The following is a 19,746-nucleotide window of genomic DNA, read 5'->3' on the forward strand; positions in this document are numbered from 1 at the left end:
TGCCCCAAGTGGAGGAGTTCAAGTATCTCAGGATCTTGTTCACGAATGGGGGAAGAAGGGAGCGGGAGATCGACAGGCGGATTGGCGCAGCGTCTGCCGTCAAGCGGGCGCTGTACCGGTCCGTCGTGGTGAAGAGAGAGCTGAGCCAAAAAGCGAAACTCTCGATTTACCGGTCGATCTACGTTCTCACCCTCATCTATGGTCATGAGCTTTGGGTCATGACCGAAAGAACAAGATCACGGATACAAGCGATCTTGTATCCACGATACAAGATCGCGGTCGAAATGGGTTTTCTCCGTCTGGGCTCTCCCTTAGAGAGAGAAGCTCAGTCATCTGGGAGGGACTCAGAGTAGAGCCGCTGCTCCTTCACATCGAGAGGGGCCAGTTGAGGAGCATCTGGTCAGGATGCCTCCTGGACGCCTCCCTGGTGAGGAGTTCATGTCCCACCAGGAGGAGGGGAAACCCAGGACACGCTGGAGGGACGATGTCTCTCTGCTGGCCTGGGAACGCCTTGGGATTCCTGGGAACGCCTTGGGATTCCTGGGAATGCCTTGGGATTCCTGGGAACGCCTTGGGATTCCTGGGAACGCCTTGGGATTCCTGGAGGAGCTGGAAGAAGAGACTGGAGAGGGAAGACTGGGCCTCCCTTCTGAAGCTGCTGACCCCACGATGGATAGATGGATATTTAATACTGATGAAAAAGTATTAGTTTCACTCTTTGATTATGTCTCTATTAATATGGGAAAAATCTGCCAGTGAAACTAGAACTGGGTTGATAAGCAACATCTGGGCTTGGCCGGGGTTGCTAGGCAACGGCGCAGGGCCTGTTGATTGTGAAGTAAGTGAGAAGATCTGCTGGTGGAACCAGAACTTTTTCACCAATATTCAGGAATCTGCTGCCTCTGGCTGGAAGTGATTCGTTTTTCCGTTTTTCTGTTTCTCTGTTTTTCGGTTTTTCCGTTTTTCTGTTTTTCCGTTTTTCTTTTCTTGCACTGGAAACTAAAGCAGGTTTTGAGTTTTTGTGGGTGAGAAGAAGTGGGCAGATTGATCCAAATATTGATATGAAGTCAGTATTGGATCAGATCAATAACGCTGTCATGGGTTCAATCATTTATTTCTGATTTCTTCTTGAAATTTCATTTTATTTTTGCGTCATATTTTCTCAACTCTCCTTCAAAATGATTTATTGATCATTTTTGCAGTTTTTTGGTTCCTTATTGTTTCTGTTTGTCATTTTAATATTATTAAAGTATTTTATAGACATTAAACTTTGTTTTTTGAACAAAATAATTCAAAGAAAACAGAAGTTTGTTGATATATCAAAGTTAAACTGAAACATCTACAGCAGTAAAGAAACCAAACCCAGAGGTGAAGCTCCAGAGGGAAACAGGAAGTCCAGAGAAACTGTAAATGTGATGAAGTCACCTTTCAAGCCGCCCACACTGAAACCTTTCTGTCCTTTCTGGCCGTTGGGGCCCCTGAAGCCCTTCGCTCCCTGTAGGAAAAACACAAACCTGCTGCTTCAGTCGGATCCTAGATTTCCTCCCATGTTTTGTTCAGAAACTCACCTGGGCCCCCTCCGCCCCTGGGTCTCCAGAGGAACCCATCTCTCCTTTGGGGCCTGGGGGTCCACGCCGTCCTGTTGACCCTGGGCGCCCTTTGGCCCCTGGGGGCCCCGGAGGGCCCTTCAGGTCAGTAGTTTTGCATAGACATTCACCAGGATCACCTGAAACGTGAAGTCAGAGCTAATCTGCCTCTTCCTCACAGGAACAGGTTTTTTCTTTCATTTCAGACGCGTTTAAAAAAAGTCAAAGTTTAAAAAATTAATTTTTAAACTTTTTATGTTTTAAAAAAAGTTTAAAAACAGCCACCACTGACCTCTAGAGCCATCATCACCTCTCGGCCCCGGAAAGCCGCCATCACCTGGGTCTCCCATGCCGCCTTCGTCTCCTTTAAGACAGACGGTTCCTGCAGAGACGGAGACCAAACATGGAGGACTGACCGCTGGGAGCCGCAGGGTCCAGAAACCCGCGTGGTACCTGGGAGGCCCTGCAGTCCCTTCGGGCCCCGCTGTCCTCGCTGTCCTGGTTTTCCAGGTTCTCCGGGTGACACTTCGTCTGCAGTCTGACCCGGATCTCCTCTCTCCCCTTTGTACCCAGTTTGGCCCTTCGGACCATCAAAACCTTTAAGTCCTGCAGAAAACCAACCAGTTCACAGTAAGACATTCAGCTGGAGGGAAACATTAACTTAGTGGTTAAATATTTAGTCTGCAAACTAAATATTTAACTTTCTAATTTAATATTTATTTTGGAGAGAAACATTTAGCTTCAAATTGAAGAATTGGTTAGTTATATATTTACTGTGGAGCTAAATGCTTAAACACTTGGTGAAACGTTTAGTTTGAAATTGTGACTAGCAGCTACATGAATGAATGAATGAATGAATGAATGAATGAATGAATAAGACTGTTAATATAATATTGAAAGAACCAAAATTATTGCTGTTCATTTTGATTAACTTTATAATTAACAACCTTTTTGTTTAAATTCATCACATCCTGAATGTTTACTGTAACACCAACACTGTCCTGCTACCTTCAGTCCTCCTCGCCCTCAAAGTAACATTGATTTGACTAGACCACCATCACCCTACAGTGATTGGTTCTGATAGTTGATTGGATGATTTCCTATTGATAATCAGCTTTGATGTTTAATGTAAAATGATTTTATTAACCTGGTGTTGATGATCCTGGGGATCCTGGGGGACCAAGCGTTCCCATTGGCCCCATGTCGCCAGGAGGGCCCCTCCCCCCGGGGAGCCCAGGGTCCCCAGCCTCACCTGGAAGACAAAACATTGAGAAACCAAACCGACCGATAGCTGATTGGTGTATTGATCCGTACCTATGTGAGTGATATCCTCGATGGTAGGGGGGCCTTCAGGGCCCGGATCACCAGCAAAGCCCTGGAAACAAAGAGTCATATCACAACAAAGAGCTTAAAGAATACGTTCCTTTAAATCTGCCCTGTCTCTTGCAGATTAAAGACTTTAACTGGACTCGGTTTCAGAACCTGGGTCACAAACCCAACTGACCTTAAAACCTTCTTGCCCTATCAGTCCTGGGAGACCCTGGCTCCCCTCCATCCCCTGAAAACCCAAAAACACCTTTAATTAACCCGACCGGAACCATCAGACTGGACCAGCGTTTCTGCTCTGACTCACCCGGGGACCTTTCCGTCCGGACGGACCGGGTCGACCAGAATCTCCCTGGAAGAAAAACCAAACTCATGCAGCAACCGAAGCGGCTAAACGTCTGGAACGGATCGAAGGAAACGTACTCTGGCTCCTGGAAATCCAACAATCCCCGTCTCTCCTTTGATCCCGGGCGGCGCATCCCGACTCTGAAACCAGAACAGAACTTCCTCATCACGGCCCGCAACAGTGGTCCCTACTGGATCCAAAAGGACTCTTATTCTGAGATATTTAGTTTCATTAACATCAGAATTACATCTTTTATTCAAACATGGAATAAATAAACAGTCAGCAGGTTATTAAATATTCTACTTTACCTGGAGTCCCTGAACGCCACGCAGTCCTGGTTCCCCTGGAGATCCCTGAGAGAAACAACCAGACCCGATTTAGGACAACCTTAAAAAATGTCCAAACTTTTTAAAATGGGATAAAACGAATCCCAGAGCAAAGGTTCATTGTGTTCAAGTTGTGATAAAGGGAGTTAGCCTAGCAGCGAATCTATGCTAACATGTAGCAGCTAGCGCTAATGTTAGCATCCACAGTCCACATTTCAAAAGCAGCTCCATGAAAGATCAGGACTTCCTGAAACTCTTTGCTCCAATTTGATGGATGAAGATTAAAAACTTTATTTGTTGCTGAGCTCATACGGCCACTTTATTAGGTACACCTTGTTAGTACCAGGTTGGACCCTCTTCAGAACTGCCTTAATTCTCGGTGGCGGAGATTCAACAAGGTACTGGAAACATTCCCCAGAGAGTCTGGTCCACATTGACTTGATAGCATCACAGATATGTGGGCTGTGCATCCATGATGCGAATCTCCCGTTTCACCACATCCCAAAGGTTTCTATTGACATCTGGTGACTGTGGAGGCCATTGGAGTTCAGTGAACTCATTGTTCCAGAAACCAGTCTGAGATGAAACCAGTCTGAGATGAAACCAGTCTGAGATGAAACCAGTCTGAAATGAAACCAGTCTGAAATGACTGGCGCTTTATGAGATGGTTATCCTGCTGGAGTAACACACATAAAGTGATGGACATGATCAGGAACATCACTCAGGTAGACTGTGGCGTTGACACGATGCTCAGTTGGTTCTAATGGGCCCAAATTGTGCCAGGAAAGAATCTCCACACCACCATCCTGAACCGTTGATACCAGACAGGATGGATCCATGCTCTCATGTTGACGCCAAGTTCTGACCCGACCCTCTGAATGTCGCAGCAGAAATCGAGACTCATCAGACCAACGATTTTCCAATCTTCGACTGTCCAGTTTTGGTGAGCCTGTGTCAGTTGCAGCAGTCTTCTGGGTTCGATGTGTTGTGCGTTCAGAGATGCTCTTCTGCAGACCTCGGTTGTAGCGGGTGGTTCTAGCAGCTCCAACCAGTCCGTTCTTCTCTGACCTCTGACCTCATCAAGACATTTATGTACACAAATCTGCCACTCGCTGGATACTGTCTTTTCAGACCATTCTCTGCAAACCCGACAGATGGTTGTGGGTGACAATCCCAGTAGATCACTCAGACCAGCCCGTCTGGCCCCATCAACCAACAACCATTCAGAGTCACTTAAACCTCCTTTCTTCTCCGTTCTGATGCTCAGTTTGAACGGCAGCGCATCGCCTCGGCCACGTCTACAGGGAGAAACGCATCGAGTTGCTGTCATGTGATTGTTGGACGGGTGTACCTAATAAAGTGGCCGGTGAGGTTAGTCAATCATTTAGCAGCAAAGATTTTAAATGTTGCTGATTAAAATATGATTAATTAATTTCAGACCCTGGAATTAATAATTTTTTTTATCACATCCCACCATTAAAATAAAGAGAAATTCAATAAAAATCCAGCAACAGGATGTGGAACTAGAACTCAGACTCCAGTTTTCTAACCTGACAGAATATTTAAAACATTACAACTAAATGAAACTAAATAAAATTTACTGAACATTTAAAACCAACAAAAACACAAGAAAATAAAACAAAGGAAGGATAAATGTCCTCCGACCTTCTCCCCTTTGATGTACAAGTCCTCTGGAGGGTCAATGTACTCGAAGGGCCCCGGAGGCCCCTCAGGGCCCTGGTTTCCCTGTGGATCACACAGGAAACAGAAAAAGTTTGGTTAATGCAGGTCAGAAGACCAAAGAGCTCAGTAAAGATCCACAGTGATGCAATGCACTGACCGGCCTGCAGGGGGCATTACAAGCCCTGAGGAACGTCGGCCACGTATTTACATCAGTCATATTTAATCAGGTGATCAGACTGACATGCTTTTATTGGAGGGGGGGTCTGTTGTAATGAAGGGGCGTGGCCAAAGGGGGCGTGGCCACTGGTAAATGGACTGAATATTTTTAGAGCAGTCCGGTAAGTGTCTTCAGGGGCAGGAGGAAACTGGAATCAAACCTTCAACCTTCTGACTGCAAGACAACAACTTTACCTGCTGAGCCACAGTCAAAAGAGTGGAATAGGAGGCTGTGATGTGAAGGGGGCGTGGCCAATGTGATGTCATGTTTCTGGGGCGTGGTCTGATGGATGAACCACTAGGTGGCGCTACATTAACTCTGTAAACAGCCTCTGTACCTTCTCTCCTTTTGGTCCCGGCAGTAATCGACCTTTTTGACCCTGAAACAAAAACAGAAGCCGACATCAGAACCTCCAGCTGGAGAGATAATCAATCTATAATCAATAACTGACTGGAGGACAGAGAGCTGTAAACAGTTTTACTGCTTCAAAATCACATTAATAATATAAACTGCTGACTGTAATCCTAAAAGGATCAAATGAATTAGTGGCTCACAGGCGGGCCCCGGGGTCCGGGTGAACCAGGAGAGCCCTGAGGAGACAAATAAAAATCACTTCAAACATTTCATTTACTCACCAGGGAACAAAACCACAAATTCAGAGAATTGATCCAAACTGTTGAACTGAACTGAACCACGAGTCAAACTGAACAGAAGTGAACTACAATGGTGTTGAAATTTACTTTTTGTAATGAACAAAAAATGATTTGAACTGAATTCAACTGAAGGGATTTCATTAAAAGTTGATCAAATTGACCTGAATGGACATAAGTTGATTTAAGGTGGACTGAACTGGATTACATGTTTCCAACTGAGTTTAGCTGCAGTGAGCTGAAATGAAGTGGAGTGACTCACATCGGGCCCAGCTGATCCGGTTGGACCCGCGGGTCCGGGCGGGCCCGGCAGACCGTCTTCCCCCTGCAGGCAGAGACAGAAACCTGAAGCAGAAGCAGAACAATGTGACGCACTCGGCTGCTTTCAGGCCAACTCACCGGCAGACCCAGCAGTCCGCTGGGCCCGGGGTCGCCCTGTTGGACCCAAACACTGCGGTCAGGCGGGCTGAACGTACCAGAACATGACGCTGCAGGTCGACTGTACTTACAGGAGCTCCGGGGTTCTGGATGAAGTTGGTCGATGGTTCTCCTTTAAGTCCCTTCGGACCAGTAAAACCCTGCAACGGATCTCACAGGATGTGAGATTCTTTCACCTCAACATGGCGTGGAACAGTGACAATCAGCCAATGCTTTTTACCGGTTCTCCTTTAGGGCCCTGTTCTCCTGGAAGCCCCAGAAGCCCCTGGTTTCCTCTGGTTCCGTTGCATCCGTCCAGACCTGGATGACCAGGCCCTCCAGCCGGGCCGGGGAGGCCCTGAACAAACACAAAGAAAAGCTGAAGGATTCCAGCGGCTGTGGGATGCCGTTAGGGGCGAGGACTCTTACCGGCACTCCGTCCAAACCCGGAAAACCGTGCAGACCGGTGGGGCCCTGAACCCACAGAAACAGACGTTCACCATGTTGGACTTCAGGAATCTTATTTAGGTTTTCTGCTTTTACAGTTGGAGCGGTTGTTTACTCACAGCATCTCCTTTTACCCCATAACCTCCCATCGGGCCCTCGGCTCCTCTACCGCCCTTCTGGCCTGGAAGTCCCTGTCCACCCGGGAAGCCTGGAGGCCCCCGAGGCCCCTGCGGACCCAGAGGACCTGGGAAACCCTGCAGAACATAAAACTATTAGAAGCTTCAACGCCTGATACAACACAGTGACCTGTGACCAAGCAAAACGTTGCACACCCTAAAGCAGAGGCCTCCAGTCCTGGACAGTTACTGTCCAGCAGGTTTTAGATGCAACCTTGCTCCTACTTCCTACAAGACAAATTCCTTCATTTCCCATAATTCCACGCAGCTTGCCAAGCCATTTCCTCCCATGTATTTTTTATTCTTTGAAAGTCCTTACATTCCCCTCAGTAATCTGTCCTACAAGTACTGATATTTTCTAATCTCGTCCTTCAGACTCATCGTCTCGGTGTCGCATACAGAACAGACTGATGTGAACGTTTACAGAGCGACGCTTAAATTACCATTTGAAATGACCTTTCTGGCAGACAACGGATTTAAACACCGGACAGAACAATAAAACCACCAACAAAAAATAAAAACATTCAATTTGGTGCCAAGAAATGAACCAGCTGAGTCCAGTGAGCCAAACATGCAACAACATCATCTGACCACATGGGGGCAGTGTCGCACAAATCAAACCAGAGACAAACTGAGAACAGCAGCTCAGATGTTAACCTGCAGATCTGAGATCAAAGTAAAATCTAAAATAAAAAATATGTCAATAAAAACATATTTAATGATAAAAAGTTTAAATTTGAATCAAATTCAGCACAGCTGGTTAGACTGTGAGCAGTTTTCTCACAATAATACATACAGGATTATTATTCTGTAAAATTGATAGAAATTAGACTTAAATTACAAACAGTTTCTCATAAAAAACAAATATATTATGGTAGAAAGAGAAAAGATAAACTATCGTTTATTAAAATGATAGAAACTAAAACCGTTTCTCCATTTATATGAGACAAATTTATAAATATTTTCAGAATCCTTTTAATCCCCAAAGCAAGGCACGTTGTTGAACCTGCAGCAGAGTTAAAGGCCAGAGGAAGTTCAGCTTTTTCCAAAACTGCATTAAATTAATGTAAGAATTCTGCATGCAAATATTATAAATATTTCATTACGTCGAAAAAAAATGTTCAAACTTTTGCAGATTTATTAGACAGAAAAATCACATTAATGTAAGCATGAAACTGTAAAAAGGCTGAAACATAACGAAATGTGGAAAAATTAAGCACTATAAATAATTCTTATAATCAAATAAATGATCCAAAATGAGTAAAATGCTGTTGATTCTGGAAAACAAACTATATCTGAAAGGAAAGTTCTTTAGATCCAGAGTTTGATGAATACAGAGAAGATGAAAACAAAGATGATTCTTTCTGATCCTAAAGAGATTAAAGTTTTATTTTGACTGAATTCTGAGGAGATTTTCTTTCATCACATCTAAAAATCCTCCAAGAAGAAACCAAACCCAAACAAGAACTCAGCAGTTTCACTTTCTGGACAGACAGACAAAACATTTAATGTTTCATGTCATTCAATGTTTTGGAGGCAAGTTTGTAAATGTTTGTCCTGAAAGTAGCAGTCATGAGGCCGTGGGCGTTTAACACCTTCACTTTCCCTCCTATTTGCTCATTAACTCCATAAATGTGGCTCCAGACTGAGCAGGAAGTGAGACTATCTGAGTACATATAAACAATAACGTTTGTTTTTAAATCTCACAGGCGTTTGGTAAAAACATCGCCGCTCTGGCTCACCTGCTCCTCGTGTATGGAAGGCCAAAAGGGCCAAAAGTGACAGAACATTTGACGTGTCTTTCACACGTAAAGTTTGTTTTTGAAGTGTGTTCACAGTGTAATGCCACAGACTTTTGGTTTGTGTCTAAATTGAGTTTTTATTGGATGAAAAAGATGAAATCACATCCAGCAAATCAAAATTTAAGGGCTGCCACTCATTATTATTTTACTAAAATGATTATTCTATCAATTATTGTGAGAATTAATTGGATCAAAAAATATCTTGACATCATGCAAATATTTTGTATAAGTCTTTTTACAGATTCTGAACCAGGTGAAGCCAAAACTGACAGGAAGAGAGTTTTGGGTAGAACAGATTTACAGAGAAAAACTTTTTTTTAATCTTAAATGCAAAATGTGCACATACTGTTGTATAGTTTAACTTAACTGCTTATTGGCAGATTAATCAGTTATTAGTTGACTATTATTTCAATAATCGATTCAACAAAATCTTTTCGACTACAAAATACTTCCGCAAGTGGGAGAAATGCCAAAGCATCTGTGGCCGTTTTGAAAGTTTGCCACATGGTTCTGTGGTTGGAGGTGAGAAGTTCAGGAGGAGCCGTGCAGCAGGAATATCTGCTCGGTAATGAGGCTTCAAACAGAAAACAAAAACTAACATCATGAACGTGTTGAGACAGAGGAGGTGAGCGCCGGGGAAACGGTTGACCTGAGCTGCCTGCATCATTAATGTAACTCAATGTTCAGCAGAAGAATCTGCTGCCATCACCTGGATCAGGTGTTTACTGACCACAGGTCAGTTTACGTCACAACATCTACAGCTCCTCCACTACTGGCTGCTTTTTCTTACCAGGAAAGACTTACCAGCATCCAAAAGTAATTGCTGCACAATAAATCAAATGTTCTATTTTTGTATGAAAACGTTGAGAGCGGGAACCTTTGTGTGTTTCTGGTACGGCTTTAAATCTGACGCACAGCTGCGTCCGCTAACAGCAGAGGTTCACTTCTGCTCCGAAACGGTTTGAATACATTACTGTTGTGTTTAAGTTAAAAGGAGTTAGCCTATTGGTGAAGCTATGCTAGCATCTCAATGCTAGACATGCAGCAGCTAACGCTAATGTCAGCAACACAGTCCACATTTATGAAGAAGCTTCTGGAATGATCAGAGAAACTCTGGAAAGATAAACAGATAGAAAAACTCTTTTCTCCAATCTGACGGCTGAAGAACCTGACTGTCCCGTTCAAAATGTCTTTTATGAGCTTTAAAAGCAGAAAAAGTATGTACGGAAAGAATCTCTTATTTTGAAAATTTCAGGAAGCCTCATTTTAAAAGGTGGAAATTGAAAAAGCAGCAGTGTGGCTTCAGCTGAGTTTGGATGGATCGGATTTTCAAAACAGAACCAAAGAAAATGCTGCAAAGGCCACTGTTACCATGGTTACCACAGCAACCATTAACACCATCAGTTACGTTAAAGCCTCATCATGATGCTTCCACCGCCATGCCTGACAGTGGGAGAAGAGTTTACTGATGCAGCTCGGTTCGTCTGACCAGAGATCCGAGGTGTGTGAAAAAGCTTTGAGCGGATGTCTGTGAGTGTGTGTGTGTGTGTGTGCGTGTGTGTGTCTGCGTGTGTGTGATGGGATGTGACAGCTGTGATCTCTGCTAGTCCGCCCTCCTTTATCTGAAGTCATTAGGTTGTGAAATCACCGAGACAGACGTCAAACCACAACCCCCCCCCCCGCCTGTCTGCTGCCCCCAGCTGAAAAAACACACACACACACACACACACACCCACACACACGCAGCGCCATCCTGAACCACTCACAGTGGGCTGTTTAGGACCTGGAGTCCTGTTTTTGTTGTTGTTTACTCGTCAGCTGACAGCAGGAAGTGAGCAGTCATGTGACGCTCTGTCTGCTGTCTCATTGGCTGCTGACTGTTCTTGTTTTCGGTACGTTGTGGGGACGCCTGGTTCCACGCATCCTTATGGGGTCGTAGCAGGATGCTGGGCCACAAACCAAAATATGCAGAAAAATCTTCAGTATTTTTATTGAAGCTGAAATGAATAAGATCCGCCAGACATGGAGTGAATATTTTATTTATTTTTCATAATTTTGATGATTCTGAATATTTCATCCTATCTGGCGTCTCATAACCTCATCTTCCCGATAAGGTTCTGGTCAGGCCTGTTTCCTGGCCCACCAAGCCCAGTACCACTCTGGTGTTTAGACCAGATTCTAGTACCGCTGTCTGGGTCAGAACCAAGTCCCAGACATAAACACAGCATCTCCATGAGTCGGGCCAGCAGAAGGAAGCATGAAAAACTAAAATGTTCTGGTGGAAGGCTGGGCTGACTGTGGACCAGAACCAGCAGGTGACCCAGATAATCACTGACTGAGAAAACTTCACCCTGGACATGCAGCACCATGGTTCTGGTTTTGTCCCATTAGATTCTGAGACCTTGAGGTCCAGATGAAACTTTACTTTCATCTGGAGTTTGGACCTCTGAGCAACAACCCGGATCTGGTTCTGGTTCTCTCCTGTGTCCCAGGTCTTTTTTGAGAATTGGGTCCAGATGTTCTGATTCCAGCCCAGTTCAGTCCGGTGAAGATCCCTCAGATTACTGAACAGATTCTCCCTCTTCCTATCACACTTTTTCCGTCCACTCAACTTTCTATAAAATTGCTGAGGCTTTTTCACAATATTGTAATTTTCTGAGAAACTGATATTTATGTTTTTGTTCTCTGTAAACGGGAATCATAAAAATGACAAGACATAAAATTTTGAAATGTTTCAATAATGTTTGTTAAAAATCATTGAACTTCTTTGTGATATTTTAATCTTTTGAGTTGTAACTTTAAATCCAGCAGCACTGGTGATCCAGCTCTGGTCACCAGTCAGAGAGGCAGAACAAAACCATGTATGCAGCCAGTCAGAGACAGCAGCCAGTTACCCAGTTAACCCAGCAGGTTTCTGAGGAAGGAAGCTGGAGTATCCAGAGAGACGCCACGCTCGTACGGAGACTGCAGGCTATGATTTGAACCTGTAGTGAACCTGCAGCTACATGTTGTTAGTTAAGTCCTCTGATGTGACGGAAGTATGTGTGTGTGTGTGTGTGCGTGTGTGTGTATGTGTGTGTGTGTGTGTGTGTGTGTTCAATCTGCTATCCTCTAACTTAGCCCTGTGTTCCTGTCCGACTCCGCCGGTCCAGCAGCTGCGAGCCGCTCCGTGTTTCTGTTTTCCGAACTGCCAGTAAACGCGTCGCCGCTCCAGTAACTGGAATATAAAATGGACCGCGGTGATTGGCCGGATCAGGACTCACCCTGGCTCCTTTGGCAGGTAAACACTGGCAGGTGGTGCAGTCCCGCCCGTCACACGGCTCCATCAGGTCGCCCTGGAAACCAGGAGAGGACAGGAAGTCATGATGATGACAGGAAGTCATGATGATTCACCAATCTTTAACTTCTGCTTCGATTTGTCTGGTTGCAGTTCAGGTTCTACTTCCTACACCATTAAATCCAGAAGAGTTTATTCATTTCGTCTCGTTCTTCCTGCAGTCCTGTCTCATCGTGTCCAGCAGTGCAGCTTCGCCTCAGGTGGAGGTCAACCTGAAACGCGACCCATGCAGCAGGGCGTTGTGCAGATTGTGGCGATCCATGATTGAAAATTCATGGAAAACCAGAAGAAAATGTGGCCTGAAGGCAACTGGAGAGCTGGATCGGGTCCAGAACTGGGCCGGTTCCAGAACTGGACCGGTTCCAGTCTGACCCACAGAGCAAGGATTCGTTCGGGTCAATAGGAAACTTCTCATTGAAGCAAAGTCACAAGTGGAGTTCCCCAAGGTTCATTCCCAGGACGCCTCCTACTCAGCACCTATATGCTGCCACTAGCTTCATTAGCATAACTAGATGACACACAGCTCTACGTTATGATGTCATCAGGTGACCTTTCACCCCATCCAAACACTGAGCAGATGCTGAGAAACGAGAAATGTGTGAACGTGCCAAAACTTTCCTACTGAACAGAAACTGAAGTTACTCAAGAGGAACAATCGAGATTTACAGATCTAGATTTTATAGATCTACAGTTACATATCTAGATTTACAGATCTAGATTTACAGATCTAGAATTATAGATCTAGAATCAACACACAGCTTCAGGTCTTCAGCTGGAAACCAGAGATCATTTCAAATTCAAATGTTTGAGGCTCTTATTGTGAAATTTTGCTCTAAATCTGCTAATCCACCTCCTTTGCTTTAGCCACTCCTTTTAAAATCTCAGTTTTCTCTTTTGATCATTTCCTTTTTGCTATGTTTATTTATTTTCCATTTTTCCTGCTGTACTCAGTTAATTTATCTGTTTTTATTATTATTACTAGCATATTTTCAGGTAATAAACTGTATGTTTAGTCTTAGTTTATTTTTGTATTCTTGTAATTTTCTTAGATTATTTTGCTGTCTGTGTTAATCCCAGTTTTCCTGCGGTCTCCCTGCTGCAGCTGTTCCTCACCATCTCTAATTATCTCCTCCGGTTCCCTTCTTGTGATTTAAGCTCCTGGTTTTTCTCCGGTTCTTTGCTGGGTTCTGGTTCCTCTACCTGTAAGTTTCCTTCACTGCGGCTGTTTTAAGTGACTCTCTGCACCTTGGCAGTTTGTTTTTGGTGAGATTAAAAGCTCTGACTCGCTGCGAACACGCGGCCGCGTCGTGCAGGCAGCAGTTTGTCCTCATGTTTTCGTTCTGGTGTTTCTTGTTCCACAGAAAGAATGTAAACAACAAAAAAATTCCCCATTTTCTTAGGAAGCAGACAGCTGATGGGTTTTTGATCAGATCAGTCGTAGACAATCACACTCTATTTTTTCTAACTCTTTCAACAAAAAAATGGTGAATGAGGACAGATGTTCCTCTGATCCAAATCAACCGGCGGCGACAGAACGGCGGCTCACGTGGGCCGTTTCACAGACTAAACATGGCAGCACGCGCTAGCTTCTGCTGACGCTTTGATAAGACCAAGACGGCTCTGTGGTGGAAAAGACAATCATTCAGAAGGTGAAAAAATTATAAATATGGAAATAATGAAACCAGGTTTAAAGAGAAAACTAAACTAATGTGTAATATTCCGCTGTAGACTTGGTATCATAACAACTTCAACATTTGTAATAAAGGTTCTGCTGGAGTGAAGAGAAAATAAAGTTTGACATAAAGTTTTGATTATCGATACAAAAAATTCTTCAAGTGGTTAGACGTTTATATTCATGCTCTTATTTTGAAGTGTGGGAAGGAAGAATTGTTTCCTCTTCTTATGTTCTTTGTTTTTGAAGAAACTTTTTTGAGACTTATTAAATATTTGTACAAAACACATAATTTGTTTTGAGACTCTTCATGTATTTTTTTTGGTGACAACATGGCTGAATTTAGCAGCTTATTGTAGCTTCCACTAAATACCATATTGGTATAGCACGTTAGCATTAGCTTCTACTTATTTGTTTTGTGCATTAGCATTATTTCCAGTAAATAACATGCGAGTGTTGCAGGTTAGCATTAGCTTTTATTAAGCTAATGTTTATAATTGGTGTTTTAGTGTTAGCACAGTTGCCTTTTCTTAGCTAGTTTCTACTCTTGCTAGCGCTGAATCTGGTTCCCTAGAAGCCTAACACATCCAGAAGTCCCTTCAGGGTCCGAGGGCCCGGGGGCTAATCTCCAGTGGTTCTCGGGCGAGAGGCGGGGTCCACTCTGGATGGGTCCCCGGCCCGGCCCGGCCCGACCCAGACCAGTCCAGCTAACTCAACAGTCATGTTTTCAGACTGTGGGAGGAAGCCGGAGTACCAGGTGAGAACCGTCCTGAACGCAGAAGGACCCAGGCCGGGACTCGAACCCAGAACCTTCTCACTGCAGGGCAGCGATGGAAGGTTTGTCTCGGAGCGAAAGGATCATAAGCAGGACTTTTACATCCAAAGGTCACCTGTAGCCGTTCTGACTGAACCCAACGTTCTGGCCCGAAGAGTCCGTCTGCAGCGTGACTTTCTGTCCCGACTCCGGCCGGTAATAAAACAACATCAGACAGAGAGGAGCTAATCTGGGCTGTCCCTGCTCATATGTCCCACACTCACTGTCCCTGTTGATGTCCTGACTGTGTTTTCTTTTTCTCTGTGGGCCCCAGACGGTGAGTTTCCTCGCATGCAGCCGCGTTTGTGTAGCAGCCACATTCCTGCAGCGTTGTGTAAACGAGGTTATCAGTGAAGCATGGTTATTGGCAGGAATGCTATCGCTTTATCTGCTGTCATGACTTTGTTCAGAGAGCACCATCCTCCCTCCACCCAGTCATCCTCCATCACCGCTCTAATGTCCCGATCTGGGCCCAGTAACCGCTGACCAGCACCAGTCCTCCCACCGACTGGATCCAACTGGCTGCTGCTTACAAAATGAATCTAATCTGCAAATGTTCGTCTTCTTTTGTTAGTTTCCATCTTCTAGTCCAGGGGTGTCAAACTGCAGTCCTCGAGGGCCGGTGTCCTGCAACTTTTAGATGTGCCTCCGCTGCACCACACCTGAATAGTATAATTAGGTCATTAGCAAGGCTTTGGAGAACTGGTCTACACAAGGAGGAGGTAATTAAACCATTTCATTCCAGTGTTTTGTACCTGTGGCACATCTAAAAACTGCAGGACAGCGACCCTTGAGGACTGGAGCTTGACACCCCTGTTCTAGTCAATTAGTCATGCAGAAAGACGGAGGACCGCTGTGTGATCCAGGAGGAACACCTGGCCCTGCGCAACACTTGGTGCCAGTCGGTGGCTTTTATCGAACCCCCATTCTCCGAACTTGTCAAACCCAAAACTCAAACAGACAACTCTTAGCGGTGTATCACTCGGCTCGTGCGTCGATGAAGAACGCAGCTAGCTGCGAGAACTAATGTGATTTGCAGCATACACTTTTCATGGATACGGTTCACATTTCTATGAAACCTCCTGCAACTTCAGTTCCTCCACAAATAAACTGCAGAAAACGAGTCTGAGCCGCTCTGCAGGTCTGAGGAGAAATGTCACCATGGCAACCACATGGGGGACACAATGAGGACCATCCAACAACTCATCCATCCGTTGATGAAACAGCCCATCTGTTCATCTCTACATGCTGTGCTTGTTCAATTGTTGGTTGGTTGGATGCAGTCTTGTCAAACTCTTGGAACAGAAAGTTGGACTCACCCCTTGACCTCCTGGAGGAGCTGTGATCAGAGCCAGGAAACACCTGTAGGAGAGGAGCAGAGATGGACCTGTTACCATGGCTACAGTCCACACAGACAGAGACAGAACAGTCCAATGTTTGACCTCAGAAATGTAAAATCTGATCCCATTTCTGGAAGTTAAACTCTGAACATGAATCATTTCGTCTCACGCTGCTTTTTTTTTTTTACCAGATCCATGGCTGGAGCCGGGGGGCGGAGCCTGCACCGGCAGACATCTTGTCCTCAGAGTGGAGTCCTGGTTACGATATGACCCAGTCGGGCTGACTCCGCCTCCAGCAGGTGATCATCCAGCGAGCGCGCTCCACGCTGCTGCAGAGACAAACAGAAGACGTGACGGCGCCACCTTCAGCACGGGCGGAGTCTGAGCAAACACCAAAAGACGGACCAACAGACAGACTCAGTAAAAACTTGATAAAATCCAGTCTGTGGACAAACTGATGCACAGCGAGAGAACGTTTGGGGGATTCTATGGAGCAAAATTAGGGCCAAAAAGTTTGTGCAAAAAAAAAAAGAAAAGTACTGAACTGTGAATCAGAAAATTAGACCCAATTCCCCACCGCCCCCCCAAGTATTAAAACTAATTTTTTCTGTTTCAAAATTGTTACAAAAAAAAAAAATATTCCATTTGCAAGTTATTTTTCAGTTTCAAAACTTTTCTTTATTCTCCACACTTATTTACAGTTTTTTTTTTTTTAAATGTGACATTCTTAATTTAGTTTCGGTTTGATGCTGAGTTGGAAGTGAATCATTCACAGGTCGGCTCAGTGAGGAAAACGTTTCTGTTAATTATCTCTTCACTGTTTCTGCTGGTACATCTTGAACCAGAAAAGCCTTTTTATTAGTTATATTTTATAAGTTCTAACATGAAAACTCTGCTCAGTACAAAGTGAAGCAGTTAGGTGGAGGCTGCATGTTGCTGTGGGCCAGCTTCTCTCTGATAGAGGCTTAAAGAAAAACCGATCGATCCGCCATCTGGACACGGTTCTGTTCAGAGATCGAAGGTCCATTCCAGCGTTTCACCGTCAGTCTTAATTAATTATAAACCAGTAAGAACGTCCAAGTGGGACAACTGGAAGAACGACGGGTTCTGGTCAAAGCCTAGTCAAAGTCCAGACCTAATAACTGAGAATCTGTGGTCCGATTATTTGTACAAACTGTTGGAACTGATTCCTTTCCAAACCGTGAAAAAGTTTGCAAAGGTTTTGGAAAACATCAAAGTAAAGAATTTATTCCTGTAAATTTGTCGGCCATGTTGCCTGGTTCTGCATTGGAAAGCTTTCTTCGGATCAGGGGCCCGGCTGGATCAGGGGCCCGGTCGGATCAGGGGCCCGGCTGTGTTTGTACTGGAAAGTCGGTCACATGGGAGCGAGAAGAGAAAACGACCGGCGATGTGAAACGATGATCACGAGGCTCAACAACAACAGAACAAACTGAACCAGTGGAGCCCAAAGCGGGTCCCTGAGGGCCGACCTGCGTGTTTCATTCTCTCCCTGGTTTTACTAACGACCTTTCAGCAGGTCAAAGTTCTTCTTTGGCCTCTAATGATCCATCACTGGATCCAGGTGGATTAAACCAGGGAGAAACTAAAACACGCAGGATGTCGGCCCTCAGGGGCCACTTTGGGCTCCTCTGATTAACCGTCTGCAGAGAAATTAGAACCTGGATTTTTCCTCATTTTAATATTTTTTTTTATATCTCAGCAGAAATAAATTAAAGTTGTAACAGTCGGTTATAGTTCACATTTCACAGGTAAATCCCAGAAACGATCCAGAACATCTGAATCTCCTGTGACTGAGAGGAATCGGACCTGAGCAGAACCAGAACCTGAACAAGTCTTTGGACCAACTTCCTGACCCGTTTCCATAGTTACACAGTCAAAAAGTATCAACACAGTTTTGGAGTATGAGAAAAAAATGGGGGATAATTAACAAAGTCAGACTTTCACCATTTTACCCATGAATAAATGAATTCAATAAATGTATTTATTCAATAAATAAATTCTATTTATTTATTAAGTAAGACTATAAGATTTTTCAATCTTATAATATTGAATAAGATCAACTGAGGAGGTTGTTATTATTCATTAATAAATGAATATGATGGTGAAAATGTGACTAAATGTTTAGAAACTAAATACTTTGTACTTTAACTATTTGGATTAAAAATGTTTATTTAACAAGCTACTTAATTTGCTACAATCCAAATATTTAGGCAGTAAGTTCAATGTTTGGTTGACAAGCTAGATATTTAGTTTGCCAATAAATATTTAAGTAATAAGTTCTATATTTAGTTAGCAAGCTAATATTTCAATCCAGACCAAATATTTAGTTTTAAAATAAATATTTTGTTTGTAAAATAAACATTTATCTTGCTAACTAAGCATTTAGGTACCAACCTCAACTAAACTAAATATTTTACAAAGATGCTGCAACGTCCTGACCGTCTGACTCAAAAAAAAAAAAAAAACAACAACTACAAAATGTTCTCACTAACACTCATCTCTCTCTGTATAGAGGATCTTCGTGGGAGGAGCAGTTTGTAGAAATGCTAAGCTAACATTAGCTTCCAGATGTTTTCTTTGCAGTTCTTCAGGTATGAACAGGTCATTCACTGCTCCAACTGTCGGGTGATCCAGTAACCGCTTGTGCTGTCGGTACAGAGCAGAACAACAGAGACGGTTCCACCTGAGGCGGTTCGGTTCTACCGGAGACGGTTCTACCTGAGACGGTTCGGTTCTACCTGAGACGGTTCGGTTCTACCGGAGACGGTTCGGTTCCACCTGAGACGGTTCTACCGGAGACGGTTCGGTTCCACCTGAGACGGTTCTACCGGAGACGGTTCGGTTCTACCTGACCCAGGCTTCAGAACCTGAACTTCCTGCAGCAGGTATTTTAGGGATTTGCTCCAATTATTCCATAAAAAGTTTGTATTTCTTTATGTTTTACTTCCTGTAATAAAAAATTACCTTTCATATTTTACAGCTGTTATAATAAAACCGATTCCTGGGATTCCGAAGATCTTTGAGAGTTTGATGCCGACACCTGAACATGTTGGTAATAAAAATATTAAGCTGAAATAAAATATTGTTTCAGGATCTTGGCCTTCTGTTATTGTTCGTCTCTCTGTCTCTGCATTTCAGGCGAACCGTGTGAGGAGCTGGTTTCCTCCATGCAGAGAGCAGGAGATGACAATCTGGTTCTGTTGGTGATTTTTATCAAATCGAGTCGAGATCCAGCATCTGGAGACATCTGATGGTGGCGTTTCTCCACCGGCAGCCATCCAACACCTGTCCGCTTTTATCCACAGCACCAAAGATTTTAGCTCCAAATTAAAGATTTAGCTCTCTCTAATTATATTAGTTCTGTTATCACCCCCACGCCACTAGAGGCAGTATCAGGCCCGAAAAGATGCGATTTAGATTTAGAAGTAAACAGAAAGCTACAGAATTAGTTAAAAACTGTGAGCTGAGCTGAAGTAAATAAGAGAGAGAAGTTTAAATAGATGCTGAGAGTGAAAATCCTTCCTAAAGGTGAAGATATATCACAGATTTCAACATAAAATAAAAACGGGAGACCGCAGATAATATA

General features: G+C 44.0%; 1 protein-coding gene and 1 long non-coding RNA gene across 7 annotated transcripts in view; one reads left to right on the plus strand and one right to left on the minus strand.

The window, feature by feature from the left end:
- Window positions 1-19,746, minus strand: part of col4a4 (collagen, type IV, alpha 4) — a 34,548-nt gene that overhangs the window by 12,908 nt on the left and 1,894 nt on the right. For all 6 annotated transcript variants that reach the window (XM_044119834.1, XM_044119833.1, XM_044119828.1 and 3 more), the window contains exons 2-23: window positions 16,328-16,468; window positions 16,119-16,161; window positions 12,240-12,311; window positions 7,118-7,252; window positions 6,981-7,025; window positions 6,793-6,909; window positions 6,644-6,712; window positions 6,534-6,569; window positions 6,397-6,459; window positions 6,039-6,074; window positions 5,822-5,863; window positions 5,250-5,330; window positions 3,567-3,611; window positions 3,336-3,398; window positions 3,220-3,264; window positions 3,091-3,144; window positions 2,901-2,961; window positions 2,734-2,838; window positions 2,040-2,192; window positions 1,879-1,968; window positions 1,569-1,726; window positions 1,426-1,495 (exon numbers count right to left, since the gene is read on the minus strand). In XM_044119834.1, coding sequence (XP_043975769.1) covers window positions 1,426-1,495; window positions 1,569-1,726; window positions 1,879-1,968; window positions 2,040-2,192; window positions 2,734-2,838; window positions 2,901-2,961; window positions 3,091-3,144; window positions 3,220-3,264; window positions 3,336-3,398; window positions 3,567-3,611; window positions 5,250-5,330; window positions 5,822-5,863; window positions 6,039-6,074; window positions 6,397-6,459; window positions 6,534-6,569; window positions 6,644-6,712; window positions 6,793-6,909; window positions 6,981-7,025; window positions 7,118-7,252; window positions 12,240-12,311; window positions 16,119-16,161; window positions 16,328-16,374 — 1,630 coding nt within the window. In that variant the 5' untranslated portion in view covers window positions 16,375-16,468. The remainder of the gene's footprint in view (window positions 1-1,425; window positions 1,496-1,568; window positions 1,727-1,878; window positions 1,969-2,039; window positions 2,193-2,733; window positions 2,839-2,900; window positions 2,962-3,090; window positions 3,145-3,219; window positions 3,265-3,335; window positions 3,399-3,566; window positions 3,612-5,249; window positions 5,331-5,821; window positions 5,864-6,038; window positions 6,075-6,396; window positions 6,460-6,533; window positions 6,570-6,643; window positions 6,713-6,792; window positions 6,910-6,980; window positions 7,026-7,117; window positions 7,253-12,239; window positions 12,312-16,118; window positions 16,162-16,327; window positions 16,469-19,746) is intronic.
- LOC122832764 lies at window positions 18,787-19,638 on the plus strand. Its single transcript, XR_006370869.1, has 3 exons — window positions 18,787-19,045; window positions 19,141-19,212; window positions 19,299-19,638. It is a non-coding gene; the product is annotated as an uncharacterized LOC122832764 (long non-coding RNA).

Source organism: Gambusia affinis, linkage group LG06 (genome assembly GCF_019740435.1).
Source record: "Gambusia affinis linkage group LG06, SWU_Gaff_1.0, whole genome shotgun sequence".
NCBI lineage: Eukaryota > Metazoa > Chordata > Actinopteri > Cyprinodontiformes > Poeciliidae > Gambusia > Gambusia affinis.